This window comes from Varanus komodoensis, unplaced genomic scaffold (assembly GCF_004798865.1).
Source record: "Varanus komodoensis strain SLA01 unplaced genomic scaffold, ASM479886v1 scaffold18_1, whole genome shotgun sequence".
Lineage (NCBI taxonomy): Eukaryota > Metazoa > Chordata > Lepidosauria > Squamata > Varanidae > Varanus > Varanus komodoensis.
Window position 1 is genome coordinate 6,724,221 of NW_025335548.1, and position 20,572 is coordinate 6,744,792.

Genomic DNA, 20,572 nt, shown 5'->3' on the forward strand with positions numbered 1-20,572 from the left:
ACTTACTTGCCTTTGTGTACAAGTAAATTGAATGTGAAATGAAACATGAATTGTTATGGCAACATCAAAGATTTGCTATCAGTTGTGGGTGACTATATAACTGTGGCTAAAGGAATCAGAGGGAAGTGCTAACGTAGCCCTGCCTGACCCTGTGACACACCAAAACAAGCACTATTCACTCATCAGAGCTTATTACCTTCCAAGAAGTTGCCTCTCCCACATATTCCATATTGCAAAGCTAAGCCCGTGCCAGCAGTGACTAAACTCATCTTCATTTGAATTGCATCATGTGTTCTAGCTACATGATCGTCTTCCGTATTACAGCATTAAACAGTTGCTCATGTTTTCCACTGAAATCCACGAGACTGAGAGGTACATCACTTCAGTTGGATGATGCCTGCTTTTGTCAAAAAGGGTGATTTCATCAGGCAATGAATAGATACCAGTAGCAGAAAACTGAACATTTTTTTCCCTCAGGCATTGAAAGGCCTTCTTACTGCCTTCTGGAAAGTCAGCCTGGAATCTGCCGAGCTTTGTTCTCCAGATATTTCTACAACAAAGAGACCCAGATGTGTGAAAATTTCTTCTATAGTGGTTGCCTAGGAAACCGAAACAACTTCCTGTCACTGAAAGAATGCCAGGATACCTGCCAGGGGAGCTGTAAGTGTCTTCTGTATACTGTGCATCTATATCTCTTGGCACCAATGGTGTATGGCATGGGTGGGAAATTTGTGGCCTTCCAAAAGTTGTTGGACTACAACTTACATTACCGCCTGGGCTATTGGCTATGTTGGCTGAAGATGATGGAATGTGGAGTCAAAAGTCCCCCATCCCTGAGACTTCATTCAGTGGTGGTCACAAAAAAGAGCTCATATTGGAAATGATTGTGTTGGCTTCATTTTCTCCTCCCATCCCAAAGACTGGGTGGTTCCTATTACTCTTTGGTGGGATGTGGGTTAGGGTTGGGGATAGGGTTATGCCCTTGTACACCTCACCAATTCACAGAATTCCAAGTAGATGGGAAAACCAGCATGACAGGAAAAAACTAGAAGGCAACTCTGCTCCCTGAAATTCAGTCAAGTACACCAAACCTCAGCTCTTTGGCAGTACATGAATGAATTAAATAAATCGATTTATTTGTTTGTTTATTTAAAACTTTTCCATACCGTCCACTACTAGCTCGGGATGGTCTTACAATAAAACAGACTAGAGCACAGCATCCAAGTTGATTTTCTATACAATAAAACCCCACATTAAAAGCACACTCAAACCTTAAAATAATGGGAAAATAAAAAGTTTTTGGCCTGGTGCCAAAAGGAATCAAGTTTCAGCTTCAGGCAAACCTCTCTGGGAAGCGTATTCCGTATTGGGGTGCCACCACAGAGAAGGCGCTTCTCCAGGTAGCCACCCCCTAATCTCCTTCAAGGAAATTGCCTTAGTCTGAGCCAAAGAAAAAGGAAGTCAAGTAAATAAATTCTTACTGAAGATGCCATGTGAAAAATATGGAAACAAAGTAGTATACTGAATGTAAGGTGGGAAAAAGTATTTGAAATGCAGATAAACCTGAAGTAGCATATTATGTTTTAATAGTACAGTGCGAGAGTATCATTAATATATTAAATCCATGTCACTGTTTTCTCTGCCAACCACATAGATTTTAGAACCTCTTTTATTGTTGTTTCCTTCTCTTCAGTCCCTTCAGGCAATTCATGGCAAACAGAGAATGACAGCTTGCCCTTTGGCGAGACAAACAACAGCGCTCCAGTTGCGAAGCGAGGTATGTAATACATTTTACTGTTAGGGGAGAATTAGGGACATCAGCTTGCATGTTTTGTATTAAAGTCATATGCAAACTACAAGAACTACAAGAAGTAAACAAGCAGATCTTTAAAGACAATCCATGGCTGCGGCTGTGTTTCTATGCGTGCAAAAGATTTCAACAAGCTTGGGCTGTATCCAGACTTTCCCTTTCATGGCATCCAGCATGCCTATTCAGTCTGGACTGCACACTTTAAATAGAACATCATCATAAAGAACATGAGCATAGCATCTGTAGCTGCGTATCTGTGTAAGAAACATAATGCCTTCTTCAGCACACTCAGTCTTCCAAATTCATCAGCTTAGCCACAAAGCATCTGGTATAGCATCCTGCTCTTCATAAAATAAAATAAAATAAAATAAAATAAAATAAAATAAAATAAAATAAAATAAAATAAAATAAAATAAAATAAGAGATTGATGAAAAGAGAATTACAGTGGGGTGAAGATTTGCATGCAATGCAGTATCAGCTGTTGAAAGTGGCAGCTGAAGCCCACATTGGGGCCTCTAATTGTGTCCATTTGGGTCCAAGAGGAGCAGTCCACCTTACAGGGAAAATTTAAAGGTTTGTTAGCCCTTGCTTGACTTGAACCTTAGATGTACGTACATCATCTCACAGGAGGATCGCTCTTCCCGCCACCGCTTCATAAAACAGCTAGCAGAGAGACTGCACCTATACAGCCAGGGGCATCATACACGAACTGCCTCTGACCCTTGATATACTAAATCTAAACACATGTTTGCTTGGTTTCTCCAAGTGCGCATGGACTCTTAAGTACATGTTCTACTTTATAATACCATTCAGTTTTACTCCACTGTTGACATTCCTTGAAGTCCAGTAGTAATATCAATTTTTAAAATATGGGAGTATTCCCCAAGGAAATTAGCCCCAATGGAGCAAGTGTATGCTCTTCCATACCATGTTTCCCTGAAGTAATTGCCCCTATAAAATACAGTTTACACTCCTCTTATCACTGCGCAAGTGATAGAATCAATACACCCTTCCCTTCCTGTTCCCTGGTGTTCCTTCTCACTGCGCCTGAAAAGCTTGTTGTTGCTCAGTAGGTCTGAAATTCTCCATATCAGGATTTCTTCCTGCAGTTTTGATTCATAAGACTGTGGACTGTGCCAGTTCACATTTCAAGTGCAGGTCTACTCCCCACATTCATAGAATTCTAAATGCATGCAAAAGCCGACATGTTCAGGAGACGGCTGGGCTACAGTCCTTCTCCCTAAAGTGCAACAGCAACGGCACATCTTAAATCTGGAAATTCCCAGTCAACGGCCTGAATGGGAATTCTGGGAACTGAGGTCCAAATGCCTCTGAAGGCCACCAGACTGGGGAAGGCTGACCTAGAGCCCTGGCCATCCACCCTTCCCATTCTTTCAGCACGCACAGGTGATCACTACTGCATGTTTCTTAGTCTGTGAGAAAGGCCAAGAGAAAACCTGGTCGTACAATCCTTACTGAGAGCCAATGTAACATGTTGGTTCGAGAGTTGGACTGGGGACCTAGGAGATCCGGGTTTGAGTCACCCACCTGGCCATGGAGCCAGCTGGGTGACTTTGCGCAGATCACATACTCTCAGCCCAGCCTCCCTCACAGGGCTGTTTTTATTAGGATAAGATTGGGAGCAGTAGGAGAAGAATGATTTAAGTTGCCTTGGATTTCCTTGCAAGATGAAGAAAGGTGGGGTTTGAATGTAGTTAATAATAATAAAACTGCAGAAGCTTCATTAACCTGATAGCAAAAGTAGCATATTGCTGAATGTAAGGTGGAAATAATTTTTTTTGTAAAAGTCACCGTACATAATTCACTGATTTGTCTGCCTATTTTAAGACCTCTTTTATCCTTGTTCTTTTCCATTCAGTCACTTCGGCCAATTCATTGCAAACAAAGGAGGACAGCGTACTCCTCAGCATAAAGAACAATAGCAGCCCCGTTGTTAAGCAAGGTAGGCAGCAACATTAAGAATCACGAACACTTCTGACATCCTTCTCCTCACCATTTCTCCCTGTCTGATTTCTGAAGGGCAATCAATACATTTTACCATTGTTGTTTTATAGTCTTTCATACTGTTCTCCCCTCGACATCATGGGTGGGCAGCCTCTGGGTGATATGCAGTAGATTGGCAAGGAGACTGATTCCCAATTTTTAATGACAGCAACAATAAAATATTTCTCTTTCACCTAAAATTAGGTTGTTGAACTGAGGAATGCATCAGGAATCAAGAATAGCCTTCTGTGTAGCAATCCTGTAAACTCAGTACAGTTCCATTCTGATTCTGTTTTTGGTTTTTAGTTAGTTAACTACCACGGTGTGTTTGTGGGAATAGGTTCAAGCACAACAAGATAGATTTCACCAAACCAGATCATGTCTTAATGCTAAGTATGAACCAGGCAATTATCTTTTGGTGTGATGATTAAGTGGATCCCTGCTGCTAATGAAATTAATGCACATGAATGTTTTAATAAGAATTAAGGGTGTACTGAGCTACATTCATTTTCATGTTAGATCTTAAGTAATACACTCAATTATAATCTGAAATCTGTGATCTAAAGATGTGTTGCAAATGGTTCTCCAAGGTTCTTGTTCAATATATGAAGATTGAGGCTTGTCATTTTTGTGATCCACAGTTGTATGGGAGGGAGAAGGCAACAGCTGGAAAAAGACTGATCTCTTTCACCAAGTTTTTCTGCTGGCAATCTGCACATGCACCCACCTGGGCTCCTGGGGACTGGCAGATGGTCTGTGGATTGTGCAGACTGGCTAGAAAGCATGGAATGTGTGTGGGAACAGTCCAGCAAGATTCCTTAATGAAGTTAGGAATGCATATACTTGGAAAATATTTATGGTTTTCTGCATCATGGCTCAGCTCATCACAGTCTAGAAAGCACTCATGCCGCACTCAGAACCCAGTAATGTGGAGCGGGGGGACCCCGTATGCATTCTTGTAAATAACAAATCAAGACAAGCTAATGGGTGGTATTATCAATGTTTTACATAAATAAATACATATGGAATAAAAATTCTGTCTTGAAAATAATTGAACAGCAGTATGACAGATCAATCCCTTTTTCTGTTCTATTTTGTTTTGTTTTTAAAAGGATCTCATTTCTAGCATGACTGTTTGCAAATGGATAATGATTTGCCCATGTGTGCTTTGATGCCTCAATGTGTGTTTTTCCTCTGCGATACTCTTGTGACCTAAACTGCATGTTAAAACAGCCAGTCAAAAAAGAGTCACGTGCAGTACATATGCGCACCACTCCCATCCCATGTGGGGAGCCCCACCGACTCTGACCGCATGCATATGAAGCCCATGAAATGAAATGAAATCATTCATTTGCATGATCACATGCTCATTCGTGTCCACAGTGAGAAGAGAAGAGCCCAGCTTACCTCATAGGGTTGTTGTGAGGATAAAATGCAGCTATGCAAGCTCTTTTGGGTCCCTCACAAAAGGAGAAAAGTCATGGTAGCAATTTAATGTAATTATAATAATAATGGAACTGTAAAACTCTGACAACTCTGGTACTTGTCAGATGCATGTACATAATATCTGAATGCTTTAGCTGTACACAGAAACTTCAACAGTCAACCTACATTTATTTATTTGTTTGTTTGTTAGAATACACGATAGGAAATGGATGTTTTGACTGGCCCTTTGTCGCTTCCATACAGCAGTCCCATTTCTACTCTGTGCGGGCAACCAGTGCCATTGAGATAATTATAAATGAAATATAAAATAACCAGATGTAATTTGAAGGACGTTTTAGTGGTTTAGATATGAAAGATTAACACTAGTTAATATTGAATGGCCCTAGAAAGTTTTTCAGTGTTGTACTACACAAACTACAAGGAAATGGATTGGAAAGAAAATATTAGCAGAGAGTTGAAATGAAAAATGTTGATAGCTTTAATCACAAGAGAAATGGGTATATGATGGCACAGAATTTCACACACAAGTGGCTAAGTTTGTAAAATGCAGGAGAGAGCATAGGTCAAATGACAATAGGGAACAGTAATTAGAGCACTACAGTCTAGTCAAAGTAACTTTCCCAACAATTTTGATACAGATCTATCTGTAGATCCTAGCGAAAGTATTCAACCTAGAGTTTTTCTCTAGTTCTGGGGAGGAGGAGGAGGGGTAGTAGCATTGATGGTGATGATCAAAGAGAAAAGATAGCTGTCCCATTTTGCCACAATGAGTTCTGGAAAAGACTTTGGGAAAATCCCCTGAAGTTCCCATATTTTCAAGAACTGTGGGCTAGATGAAACTGTTTGCATAGCTGTAGTTGGCCTCCAGAATTCTGATGATCAGTTGAAAACTTGAGTTTCTGGATGCCACAGCTGCTATCATTCGGCCTCACTGGAAGAAGCTTGCAGCCCAAGTCATTCTCTTGAGTAGGTGAATACCATAGTCCTTGAGTGTGTGTTGTTATGTTGTCTGAACACAGCCAGTGTGAACAATTAACCCTACCCAAAGTTGGCACCTCCTGAAACTAAACTCGGACCTAAAGAGATTTTCTGTCAAATATACATTTCTGATCTTGCAGTGTGATTTACAGAACAAATAAGTGCATTCAAACTATGGCTTCATTTAAAAAGTGCAAGAGAAATATTCATAATTCTGGCAAATGCTTTACTCAATGGGAAAAATGGCACATTTCAAAAATGTGCGCACTAGAAATATGCATTTGGGAAAATGTGCTCAAAAATACCCAGAAATTCTCACATGACAAAAAATAAGCACAACTTGCAACCTGATATAGATATGGGTTTGAATAACCTTTGAGGTAGAAATTGGGGAACCTCAACGGAAAGGCCAAATGGGTCCCACCGAAATGGAGAGGCCAAGGTGGTGGAGCGGGTGAATGGCACTGGCAAATGGCATGAGGAAAGGCAGGAAGGAAAAATGTTCTTTTGCTATAGGAATAAAAAATGAATTTGGGAGAGTGTCTCATTTTACACATGTTGAAAAAAGCTAGCTGGATCTGTTTGCCGTGCTTCAGAGCATTATCCGGAGGAATTGGCAAGAAGTGTGGTACGGAACAGCACTATACTGAAAAGCTTGAGAACTGTGGTGACGCTGAACTGAAAAGTGTGTTGTTGTTGTACTTTATAGATCCTGCACTGTACCAAAATCCCCTTCAGTCCTAGACATCATAGGCAATGTTGAGGGCTGATGGGACAACAAAATCTGGAGGCTACATGTTTTCCGCCTTAGTTTGCCAGTTGGCTTTTAATCCCAAAGTTTTTGCAGATGCTTCATGAGAACACATATGACAGTAATTCAGAGAGCCCACAATAACTCTTAATTCAAAGGAAAGGAAAATAAAAATTAAAAAAACAGAGCTTGCGGGTCCTGAAAGTTGAGGATTCAGCTCATCTAGGAGAGTGATTGGCAAGTTGGGTTCAACTCATTGGCTAGCATGGATTCAACTCATCTAGGAGAGGGATCAGCAGGTTGTAGCCAACCAGGTATTTCAGCTTACATCAGCCCCAGCCAGCGTACCCAACGGCAAGGCGCAATGGGGACTCCAAGACAAAACATCTGAAGATCCACAAGTTGCCCACCTTATGTAGGGCTTGACTGTCTTCATGAACCAGAGCGACCTGCTTTTCACCTGCTCTCCATGCATTTCCGAATTACTCAGTTCTTAGGCTTCCCTTTTTTTTTTTTGTCCTTGCTTTGGGCTTGTGGTATAGTCGGAGTGTATATTCCAGTGCAGTTTACTGAATAGCAAACATAATGGAAATCAGTGTCTTATTTATGACATGGCTAAAATCACGCTGCATCAAAAAGTACTCATCATTGTTAAATTCAGCAAAGGAAGTATAACAAAGAATAGGACATAGCAGCATGTGGCAGATACCTGTTTCTTTTGGTTCTGGCATGGCAAGAACCAAAGGGGGGTTGAATCAGGCAAGTTTTTGCATTTTCAGTGTCTGTTAACATTGGTGGGGTAACTGCCATTCTGCCTCAGGTAGCAAAATGCCTTGGGCTGGCCCTGGATCGTACATTATATAATGGGTAACTTTCAGCACTATTGACAAGTCTGGAATCTTCAGTATCATGCCGGAACAATGCATGTCTTGACTCTATATAAGCGTGATGATTAGCATTCCAGTAGTGAATTTATGTATTTAAACCAAATTCAGTGTGATATATTTATTTGCAGTTCTTGTCATCTTAGTTCAATTCTTTTGATAGTTTATTGCATGAATCTTATATTTCACCTTGTATTTGTATATCTTTGCCCAGCAGTACACTAGCAGATGTCCTGTAGTATGATGCAGGGATACACAGGATTTCCTTTCTGCTTCCCAATCATTTTGACATGTCTGAAAATACATATTTTGATGCTCCGAAAGAGCTGAGGAGAGCACTGCAGTGCATGTTTTTTGCAGAACAAACCCGAAACAGCAGCATTAAAGACTGAGTTGTATCTAATGATATTTTCTTCGTATCTCTAGAGTCACCCTTGCTTCCTTCCCTCTGTGTGATGCCCATGGACAAAGGCCTTTGCCGAGCCAGTGAGAAAAGATTCTTCTATAATTACAACACTAGAAAGTGTTATCCGTTCAGCTATACCGGATGTGGTGGGAACGAAAATAACTTCACCACTAGGAAAGCGTGCATGAAGATGTGTAAGAAAGGTACAGGCCAAGCCACAATAGTTGATATTTTCTATTCAGCTGGAGGGGGGAGTTACTGTTAATGACCCTAAGCGTGCTCACTTTGGCACTGCATTTTTGTGGCTACCCAGTGTAGAGCTGGGAAGTACGCAGGGCTCTATACACAACCCTGGTGGAATTTTGCTTGTAGCAAGCCAGCCATTTGTCTAACAGTTCAGAGGGACTATAATCTTCTTGTATGTTCAATGGTATCTCAATCATGCTGGTGTCTCTGATACGGGAGTCATTGACATAGATCAGTGTCCACGATCAGAAAACAAGTCTGCTCTGTCTTTAGATATCCAGACATCACTCTCATATCTCCCTTAATCTTCTCCATGGTGAAGACATTCATCTCTTTCAGGATCTGGTTTCCTGACTCCTCACCATCCTGGTTGTTCTTTGCTGCATATGGTCCAACTTCTCAATGCCCATCTTAAAGTGTGGTACCTATTACTGGACACAGTGCTCCCAGTGAAGTCTGACTAATGCAGAATAGCTCAGAAGTATTTACTTCTGTGGTTTGGACATGATCAGAGTCCCTTTCATATGATCATTTCTGCGAACAATAACGCTCATCTCTCTGTAGCCTTTGCATATACACAGGTTGATCATAACCTCTATTTATTTCCTTATTTTTTGTCAATGTATATATAGCATTGTGTTGTACAAAATAATAGGAGGACTGGTTCCTGCTTCAATGAGTTTACAATCTAGAACTCAATAAAGGAAGTCTACAGGGGAAGGAGGGACATGGGGCCAGGGGAAACAGAGAAGAATGTGATAACTGGATGAGAACATTGTATCCCTTTCTTGTTTCCTCCAGGTTTCATAAAAAAGCAAGGACAGAAAGGTATAATGAAAATTCGGCGGAAAAGAAAGAAACAACCAGTGAAGGAAACCAATCAGAGAATTGTCATTGAAGCAATCTAGTTTCCACTCTTCCATGAAAATCATCTGAACTTCTTTTTCACTGATTCTTGTTTGTATCACTTGCCTTATTTAATTGTTTGCATAGACATTATTTGTCCAGGTCTTATACTTTTTACTTTTGTTTTGTTTTTTCTCTTTCTCTTTGTACATTTTGTAGACAGTATGTATGGGACATTTTATTGTTAAAGTAATATTGTGCATAGAAGTTAGATGAAGCTATTTCTGTATAAATGCTGTTCTGTTAGGATTGCAAAAGATGAGGCTGTGATTCCTGAATTTAGGTATCCTTAATATTCTTTCTGTCTGTCTCAATCAAAATGCTGTCCTGTAGTGATCAATAACCCACCAATAATCACAATGAAGGTCCATCACATGGGACTTTAGAGGAGTGGCTTTAGGATAGCAGACATACTGCATTTTGTCCCCACTCTGAGGTGACATAGTGAGCTTAATAGCCTCATTCCAATAGTTGTGTGTTCCTCATTGAAACCTACAGGGTAAACACATATTGGGAATTCGTGAATGCTGAACTTGTACTGGCACTCCAAACCAATTCCAACACTAAACAGAAAAAGAAACTTGGAGAGGACAGTATCTGTGTGCCTACGGAAAGTTTCCAGGAGCCCAGTATGTAGGCTGGTGTCACAAACTCAAGCCTCATTTCCCACAAATGGCATTTCTCTGAATCATGCCTAGCAATCAATCAGTGACACAATCCTACTCCATTCAACTTTTTATTACTATTATTACATTTATACCCCATATTCTTTCCTCTTGCAAGCAACTCAGGGCAGTTTACATGACCCTTCCACTGATCTTCACAAGACAGTTGCGAGATAAGTTAGGCTGAGGGTCAAGTGACTGGTCCAAATTCACACACGGAACTTCATGGCCAAATGGGGACTAGAATCCAGATCTTTCAAGTCCCGGTCTGACCCTGTAACCACTATTCTACACCACTATAGCTCTCTGAACTGAGATTCCCCACATGGAACAATTGGAAGTTAGTCTAGAATTACCTCTGTTGAAATTTTGCAACTATTTCCTGCACCTGATATGAAATCTGTTGAGCTAGTGAGAGCAACCATCTACAAAAAATGGACTCAGTGGAAGAAGTAGAAATCTAGGACTAGTCCAAGAAAAGTCTGATCTTTGATCATGTACTTTTGGCCTAACCTACAGCATGGAGTCATTGCTGTGAAGATAAAAATGGAGTGGAGGAGAATTATGTAACTTGCTCTGGGCTCCCCATAAGAGGAAACAAGATGGGATATAAAAGCAAAGTAAAAACACTAATAAAATAATAGTTTAATAACATTTTATTATTATTGAAGAAACAACATGCTTGACCTCAGCTCTTTCCAGTCCTCTTCCTTTAACCCTTTGTTTGCTGTCATCCTCCAATTTGAAGTAGCAATATCACTTCATTCATTACCAACGAATTGAAATTTCAGAAGAATTTCCTACCTATCCCGTATCCAATTTGAACAACAGGAAGCGAAACCAAGCCTGCTCTTCTGCATGTACATACACATATAAAATTAAATCAACTTTTCCACAGACTCTGATCAGTAGACAGGTACTGGAAAATAACATAAGGAAAAGAATCACTAAAACTAAAACACCAATTTCAAATTTGAAACAAAAGCGAGCACCTTCCTTATGAGTAAATGCTAAAAGTTTGAGGAATTTTTTTTAAATTAAAAAACATCAGATAAAGGGAACATGGTAGAGGATTATGAGCTTATGTTTTATTAACTTTATATGTGATACATGTATATTAAATTATGAGATTGATTTTGTAAAGTTTCACTTTCCTTTGCACATTTGGTATCTGAGCTTTTGCTGATGTATTTCAAGGGCTTTTAGAGTACAATCCTTTGCATATTTAAACAGGAAAAAACCTACAACTGCCATGCTAGCTGGAGAATGCTGGAAAATGTAGGATGCTTTCTGTCTAAACGTGCTTAGAATCCCATCTTAGTGAAAGAATTAGTATAGATGTAATCAAATTAAGAATAATGTTATGATTAGGTCTCAGCTTTCAGAAGGCCACTGCTAGCCTTACTCATGACTGGAGAATTGCTTCCACAGTTTAGTGCCAAACTAAGCTTCAAAAAGAGGCAGTGCTTTGTTCCTAGAACAAAATATTCCAGAGGAAACAACAGATCAAAGAGGAGTTTTGCAACTCACAAAAACCTTTTCTTTCACTTACAGATGTTAAGATTGCAAAACTTTTAACACAACATGTTAAGCGCATCTGCTTTTTTATTTTCAGTTTCTTAAGTTTTTTATTTCAGTTTGACAGCATAGCTGTCAAAAAATAAAATCCACATGCAGCGAGTTCACTCCTTCCCATTTAATGGACATGTAAACTGTTTCCAAAGGTTTGCTAATGATGACTCTTAGTTTGGAAATGTGTTACAGTTTATGTATGTTGCATAATAAAAAGGGTTTTTTTCATTTTTAATCTTTTTAATACAAGCTTTTAAACAGAGTACTTCAGACTCTGAGATTACTGTGTTAATCTTGCCTTCCACAAATGTACACCACCCTTTGGATGCATTTATTTCCACTCTGTCAATGCCTTCAGATTTGTGCTTGAACTGTGCATTAAATCACTGATTTCAATTAAACATAATTTTGATTTTGGGAAAATACCACAGCTGGGGAGGCTCACAAGGGGGGAAGGTGAAAGGAGCGAAATTGAATGCAGAAGGGAGAAAATGAAAAAAATACAGACATGGTGGAAAGGTTTAGGGAGTGATGGGAGAATAATGTGGAGTTGGGAAGAATTCCAAAAGGAAAAGTTGGGAAGGCTATTTTTTGCCAAGGTACCAGGGTGGGGAAAGCATATGTTCTGAAGGTAGTAATGGGGATTGAATTGGAAGTACAGATTTATTTATTATTGATTTATCTAAGTTTTTCTGTACCATAGATTAGTACAATGCTCTCAGAATGGCAGACAGTATACACCGTGAAAGTTCTCAATTGAGAAGTTCCAAATGTGGAGGAATCTTTAACTGCAAAAAATGGCCATTTAAGAGAGGGGGTGCTCTTACAAGAATACTGAAAATCTAAAAGGAAAAAAAAAGGCGGGGATATTAGGGTATGTGATCAGGGCGTAGGAGAACAGAATTTCAGGAAGGTGGGTCCTGAAAGAAATAGAGGTTTTAATGATGTGGGAAATGGGCCCTGGGGAGGAAACTTTCTGAGAGGGATAACAGAGTTATCCCTCTGTTATGGAACATTGGAATTATGGTTGAGCGACTGGGCAAGGTAATAGGATAGGTAGTGGGGAACTTTGATTCGGAATAGGGAAATTAGTGCGGGAGGGAAGCAGCAGCAGAGTCTAAGGAAAAGATGGGGAGTTGTATGTGGATACAGAAGACTTACTAAGAATAAAAACCTGTGTGATTCTACATTTAGAATAAAGTTTTATGCTTCTCTAATGCAACACAGTCCCATACTTCTGCCCATATTACTGTGGAATAATGTACATACAATGAATGCTTTGTCTATACCAGCCTTTCTCAACCGGGGTTCCCTGGATCCCTGGGGTTCCATGAAAAGTTCCAGGAGATGGTGAAGTATAAACACATAATTGTGTTTTCACATTCATAGGTGAGATTGTAATATAGTCACATACTAGTTATTGATTGTTTCAATGAACTTACTAGCATAAAACATACATTATGGCTCTCTATCCTCCCCTGCCACACAAAATTCCCTTAGGTTCAGTGTGGAGGGAGGCAAGTGATCTTAGTGCAGAGTGGATAAAAATCAGTGATTGTTGTTTTAATTGGATTTTTTTGTTTACATAGGATTATTAAAAAATAAAACGCTTTTTGAGGAAACATCTATGTAAAGATATTTTTCTGTTCAAGATAAATTATAGTCCAAAGGTTTTTCACCATGAAATAAGAAATAGTTTTTAATTTTGTAGCATTTGGAAGTACATTCATGCAATGTTTAAATTTTTTGGTAAATGAATTCGATTCATCTATTCACAATGTCATGCTCTTTGAAAGATTTCTATAAGATTATCAGGAATTTTTTCTGTCTAGAAGATATCACAGATGCTTGGTTTTACAGTTCTCACACTGTGAATTTGTGTCTGCAGGGATTACATGCCTTTTCTTCATAGCAAAATTAGAAGATAAACATACAGAGTTGAGAAAAAGCCCTTAATCCCATAGTTCCTTTCCAAATCTGTGAACACAGAATCAGCCCCTTGCCTCTTTGTGCTAAGTTTCCAAAAATTCAAAGACTAGAACATAGCTGAGAGCAGAATAGATCAGCACAAAAAGCAAAGTGTGAGAAGGGAGGAGCCAGCAGGAAAAAGGAAAGTGCAAGCTTTTGAGCAGTACACTCCGCAAGTCTTTGGATCTTGGGGATAGCCTGAGGTTAATCATAATATTCTTTCCCTGGAGGAGAAAAATCGCAATGGCAGCAGACCCAGGAGAAATATGCAAATTATGTCAAAAATACTGATTTAAATCTAATCTTGCTGACTAGTGTTTTAAATCAAATCCAACCTATTTTAGTGTATCCTAGCAACCACCTCAGTGGTAAGAAAGAGGCATGACAAGTTGATGCTTTGAAAAACGGCGGAGATAGAGTAGCTTTTACTGAAAAAAAGCAGGACAGTGCCTCTTGCAGGAGGCAACAACAATATGACATGCATTTCAGATTACAGTTTTCTCCCTCAAGGCAGAGTTGCCTAAGGCCTCCTTTAGCGGCCCCCAGCACTTGGAGTGTACTCGTTCAGCCACCTTCCCAGGCCAGCAGACCCCAGTGATTCAGGCTGGACATCAGGAAAAGCTTCCTCCCTGTCAGAGCAATATGACAGTGGAGCCAGCTGCCCAGAGAGGTGGTGGGCTCTCCCACACTGGAGACATGCAGAAAGAAACTGGACAGCCATCTGAGTGGGATGGCGGAACTTGGTGTCCTGCACCAGCAGGGGGATGGACCTGATGGCCTTCATGCCCCCTCCAACTCCACTATTCTATGATTCTGTGAGCTGAATGGGGTTGCAGGTGCCACAGAGGATCAGGGCCATCTCCCACCCCATGGGATAGGTCACCATCATTGCATATGCCTGAAAGTAAAAGGTGTCGACGGTGAAAGCACTTACTCCATGCTTGTCATTTCTGGTGGACACCTGAGTGGTATGCATGGGCTGAGGCTTCAGTTTCAGAAAAATCTGGGAAGCGGGCTGTGAGAAGGCCATGGTGCCGACACGTGTAATGTCACAGTGGGGGTGCGATTCAACATGCAGTCTTTTGGCCCAGATGAGCCTGTGTCAATTGTTCCCCATCATCCCATAGAGGGTCATGCCCAAGGATGTGTCCTGCATGCCCCTCTACTCTCCCCCCTCTGTGGTCACATTAAATCCAGGCCCTACATTTATAAAAACTTTCATGCAAGGGTTCCCTGATACAGGAAAACTATGTCAACAGTTCCTCTAAGATAAAAAGTTTGAGAAAGGCTGTTCTATACTCTCTCTCTCATCCAAAAGCACTTATTAACCATCACCTGGGTGTCCAGGTGAATCTGCTGTCACTACTGCTCTTCCACTTCACTTCTGGAATGGGCCCTTCATTCACTGTACAATCTTACGTTAACTCTGAAATAACCACCACTGTGTTAAGTACGGCTGGCTCCATAATGAATGTGTTTGGGATTACGGTCGTGTGTGCAGGGACAAAGCTGCACTTGTCCATGAAATTCAGGCAGACCCGGCTGCCACAGAGGTGAATGACATGGCTCAGAGAGCTACTTGTGGGCAGCTCCCAAGGCAACAGCTGCCACCTTTTGAGCCTGCCAATTTTCATCCAGCTGCCACTGCTGCTACTCCACATCTCCACCCCATGCAGATGAAGCTCGTTGCATCTCCAGCTATGACTGGGCATACTTCAGCTTCCACCGACCTTGGCATCTTTCTTCCTCTTGATGCTACGGCATTCCTTTGGAGCCTTCCATAACAGAAGTTACTAGCAAGTTTGCCAGTGCTATGCTTAAATAACTTGTCCTTCTAGCATAGCCTGATCCATATGAATCAGTTACCTGACCATGCTAACTTCCAACACCATCCTTGAATTTGGCCCTGGCATTTCAGAAGCCCCCAAAGACAACTCCAGGATTTATTGAAATGATGCCCACCAGCCCAGAAGAGCAAATGGCCCAGATAGATGAATTTGTTTTCTATGAAAGGTGAGTTTGTTTTGCTTTCTGATAGTTCCAGAGCAGGACAGTTTGCAGAAGTTCTTGTCTGTGGTTGGCAGAAAAGATGTCTTCTCCTGGTGGAAAGATTTTCTCCCTCTCTCAGCTCATTGATGCCTGCTCTGAGAAATCAAAATCTTTCAATTGGAGATGTCAAACCTCAGACCCAGCAGCCAAATCTCTCTCTCTAAGAGTCCTAACCGAGCCCTCTGACTTTCTGCAGAAAACCCTGCCCTCTTACTGGCCTGCCCCCTCTCTGCATACCCACCAATCCTTTGGTGCTTTCCTTGCTTTCTGCAGTGTTTTCCTATTAGGAGAGACTGGAATGCCTCTCCTTAGTTACTGGCAGTAAAAGCTTTAAGCTAAAAGACAGATGGGTGGTTTTATAAAAATATGAATTGCATAGTTTTACAAAGATGGACAGACAGGCATGTTGGCTCTGCCAGTCCCACCTTCACTGGAGTGCAGGCCTTGGGAGTTTCTCTGGAGTGGGATTCATCTCTTGGGCTGAAAGAGGCTGCACTCTAGGTTGAAGGATCCAGGAATTTTATGGAGGGAAAGTCATTTCCTGTTGTGTTGTGTTTTTGAGGAATCCTGAGTCAGCACCACCCCCTCTCTTTTCTTTTTCTTTTTTCTTTTAGCCTAGTGACAAAGTTCTCCATCCAGATCCACTGTTCTCTTGCTGCCTTTGGGTAAGAGGCAGCTCCTACATTTTCACTTGGCCCAGTGCGTAGCACTAAAGGATATCTTGTATTTGAAATAGCCCTGAGGGAACCCAGCTATGGCCCTGGGTCCCTGCCAGACTACAAGAAAGAAAGAAAAAAGATAAATGGGAGGAAAAGAATGTATTCGCAGCCCAGTTCTTTCTGTTAGCCTAGAGCAGTCACAGTGCCCCCTGGGAAATGGAAGCAGCTATGCTCAGCATTGTTGGAGGGGATCAGCACTCCCAGTAAGTAAGGTAAAATCAACTTAAATGCAACTTGAAAAACAAGATGTTCAGTCATAGTTTTATGTATTATAAATATTTGTCCTCTCAGTATATGACATTGTTCACGTATTTCATAAATCTGGCGGTGGTGGTAGGGTCCATAGTTGTGGTGGGTCATGGGACAAGCTCATGGACCACCCATTGAGGTCTTTCTTGCCTCATACTACCGGATTTCGTTTTGATGGAAATTGAGGGCTATTGGTGGAGGGATAAAAAGACCCCTATTCTAGGCAATGCCTTCTGGAATAAAATGGATTCTTGAGCCCAGTTGTTGGGTTAGTGCCAATAAAATCCATAGTACCTGCCCACACATTTGGGATCGTGCTGCCTCTGGTGCTACCCTGGAACCAACCCACTGTGAGGCCCATGCATCCACTAACGTTCTGCAGAGCCGTAGTTCAAAAAACAGCTGCCTGCCTTAAGTGGGGACTTTTGGGGCTGTGATTCCTCCAGCCCGCATGAGAAGGGGAGCAGTGCAGAGTTGCAAAGCGTTTCATGTCACTGCCAGTCCACTCCCACCGACGTCCTTTTCTGAGTTGAAACGTTCTGTCAAAGGACCGATTTCATTTATAAAGATGAGCACTTTATTCTATTATTATTATTATTATTATTATTATTATTAATCATCCTTTCTATACCAACCAATTGCTGACACTCTTTAGAGAGTTCACAACAGGATAATAGGAAGAAGAGGGGGAGCCTAAGTTCACAGGAATGGAGGCAGGACTGTGGGAGGGGGAGGGTAACTGTTCATTTTGCATTGGAAAATGAAAACTGACAAATGCTTTATTATTATTATTATTATTATTATTATTATTATTATTATTATTATTATAACATTTCTATGCCGCCCCTTGCCGAAACCTCGGGGCGGCTTACAACACGATAAAATACAATGAAATACAATAGCACATAATAAATTACCATTAATTACAAAATACAAAAAATACATTGATTTACAAATATAACAACAGCATTCTGTAAAAAAAAACTTTTTAGCTCTGCTGTAGTCTTGTAAGTATTGCTTTAAATTATTTAGCAGTACTATTTATTATTTAAGGTTTTCCTATGCCATCCCATTACTAAAAGAACAAAAAACCAAAGAACAAAGAATCCATAACAACAACAATAACAACAACACACAACACACTGTATCCAATAAATAATGATAACAATAAGGATAAAACCAATTAATTGTTAAAATCCCAGGAAAATAATAAACCAGAAATAACTCATATTTTTATATACTGTGGTAGAGCTTTATAACACTTAAAGGACATAGATTGCATTTAAAAAGATTCAGAGTATCATGGAACTAATTGTGTTACCTTCATGAGATTTTAGACTTCTCTTGAATTGTATCCCTTACTGTCCAATTGCATAAAAAGCCATTTTTGAGCCAAAGTGGGTTTCAAAATTATACATAATGCAGCAGTCTACCATGTTTGATTTTTGAAGTGGATATTGCAATACGGCTGCTGCTAACAAGCCTTTTTTGCCTCATACTATCTGGTTTAATTTTGATTAAATTGAGGGCTATTGGTGGAGGGATAAAAAGAAAAGCCACCTTGGACACGCAGCTCAGAAAGAGAAAGGGATGGCTGGATGTGTCACATCTTGTGAAAACTGAAGAATTTTACTCAGAGGCTGCAGCAAGTTTTCCTTCCACATCTGAAGAAGACTTCAGACGTGAAACTGACTACTCACCACAGTCTGCCTTTTTCCATTCAAGCTATTCCCTGAATGGAAGAGTTTTCTACACAGTTGTATCCTATTTCCCATGGTATAGCAATGGGTTTCTATGCATGCAGCTTCAGCAAGGGATCTGCTTTCAGACATTTGGATTAAGATCAGCTCCTTTACACACGTTTTTCACCAGCCCCCTTTTCTTTCTCTATCTTCCTATCAGTTCCACTAGACAACCACAAGCTGGCGCTATGTTATAGTGGAACTGCAAAAATAAACAAGTGCCTAATTGCAGGATTTACATGGCTTCCTTATTAGAGTAAATACACACTTGCAAAGAAGCCCTGGAGAAGAGGGAGTTGTATAAAGCACCCATACACTACCAGGAGTGAGGAGTACAAAAATGCCTCGTGTACAGAAGTCAATGGCCAAAGGCTGCCCTCATTCTGGAGGACTAGACTGCTTCAGTCCCTCTCCACTCCTTTCGACTTCCTGCTAATGAACTCTTCCCCTGCCTGCCTCACCAAAAATTACTCTTGTTGATACAGATATATTAGTTACAGTTCATGGTCTCTCAAAAAGTTCTTCCATTTTTTTTTTACCATTTCCATTTGATAGAGAGAAAATTGTCTTCAAAAGGAAATTAAAAATAGAAGAAAAGTCTTTGCCATTCCCATGGACGGGATTCTCTTATAATGGGTGAGAGGAGTGCATGTGAGAGTCCTGTTTTTTATTATACAGTCATCTTTCCATCAGTCTGTTGTCTCTTTGGCTTCCTGGACATCAGTTAAAGACAAAGAGAGAATATTGTGATGCAACTTCTCCTCTGTGAGCCTTTTTCAGATTAGGGCACATTAAAAACTGGGAAGGATTCAGAGTGATGGAGACATATGGAAATGAACATGTAGCCTCCCCTCACACTGACGTGGTAGCTCAAAAAGCCACAGAAATAACTTCGGGATGAATTCTAAAGTACCCTGAGAATGAGGCAGAAAACAGAAGCATTTTTCACAGGAGAAAGAAAACTTCTGGGAAACCAGAAGACAGACTTTGGTACAGCAATTGCCAATGCTTTCCTGGAGCAGGAAGCAGTATGGAAAACTTCTGGGATTTTTGCTTCTTTAGTCCACGCTCCCCCACCCCTCGCCCCAGAAACAGAAGGACACTTTGCAGAACATCCTCCAACATTTGTGGGTGTGTAAGAAATGGTTGAAGAATGTCTCGTTCTTCCTAGATGAAAAGGTCTTCCACCAACAATTCCTGGTTAAAAGTGCGAGCTAAGACACAGAAGTAACCGGATTGCACTTAGGACTTTCCTGGAAAATTGTCTGGAGGTCAGCTAGACGTACATCACAGAACTATATCTCCTCCTACACGCCCTCTCAAACCACCGACCGGCTAGGTATATCCTATGAGTAGCCCAGTCAGTATTCAAAGTACACTCGCTACACGTGTTGCCGCAATAATGTTGGAGGAAAAAATCGAACAGCAGATCAACATCGTACTCCTGAGCACAATGCTTTTTCTGTAAAGCAGTTTTTGAGAGGAAAAAAATTCCTGCCCTCGAATAAGGATCATCCTCCTTATTCACCTGACTTAGCTCCCTGTGATTTTTATTTGTTCCTGAAAATCAAAAGTGACCTGAAGGGAACACGTTTTGTGTCAATGGATGAAGTGAAGACGAAAACAGCAAACCTGTTGAAGAGCCTCACGCAAGATTTCCAGCACTGTTTCAATCAATGGAAAATACGTATAGTGTAGAGATTGGGAGGGGGAGTATATAGAAGGTGACAATGTTCAGAATGCTGTAATTCATCAATAAATATTTTTTTATTACTAATCCGGTTATTTTTGTGTCACATCTCGTATATGAATCTGCCCGCTCTCAGAGCCGTGGCCGGCGGCCTCGCCCGAGCCCGGCCGCCGGTCCCCCATCCTGCCTCGTGGCCACCCGCCCCCGTCCTTGAGCTACAAACTAAGATGGCTAGAATATGAACCTATGCACAGAGCAAGAAAAATCTTTCACAGATGGAGAGGTTTGCTCTTACAGCAAAATTGCATTGATGTTAAGGCAAGGTATCATGATTTCAGGTAGGAGTTTCGGGCTGCAGTATGATTCAGAATTATGCAGAAGTATGAACTGAATAATTGACCGAGCACTGTAGCACCACCAGAAGGTATGGCTATTTGCATTACACTTTTTTCCCTGTCAAGTTTGTGGCAAATCAGTGCTGGAAGA

General features: G+C 40.8%; 1 protein-coding gene across 3 annotated transcripts in view; it reads left to right on the plus strand.

Annotated features, from left to right (window-relative positions):
• The window catches only part of TFPI (tissue factor pathway inhibitor), a 37,250-nt gene extending 25,180 nt beyond the window's left edge, over nt 1-12,070 (plus strand). For 2 of the 3 annotated variants that reach the window (XM_044426996.1, XM_044426994.1), the window contains 5 exons: nt 478-660; nt 1,694-1,777; nt 3,691-3,774; nt 8,301-8,483; nt 9,328-12,070. In XM_044426996.1, coding sequence (XP_044282931.1) covers nt 478-660; nt 1,694-1,777; nt 3,691-3,774; nt 8,301-8,483; nt 9,328-9,434 — 641 coding nt within the window. In that variant the 3' untranslated portion in view covers nt 9,435-12,070. The other variant, XM_044426997.1, reaches the window with a different exon arrangement.
• The last annotated feature ends 8,502 nt before the right edge of the window (nt 12,071-20,572 follow it).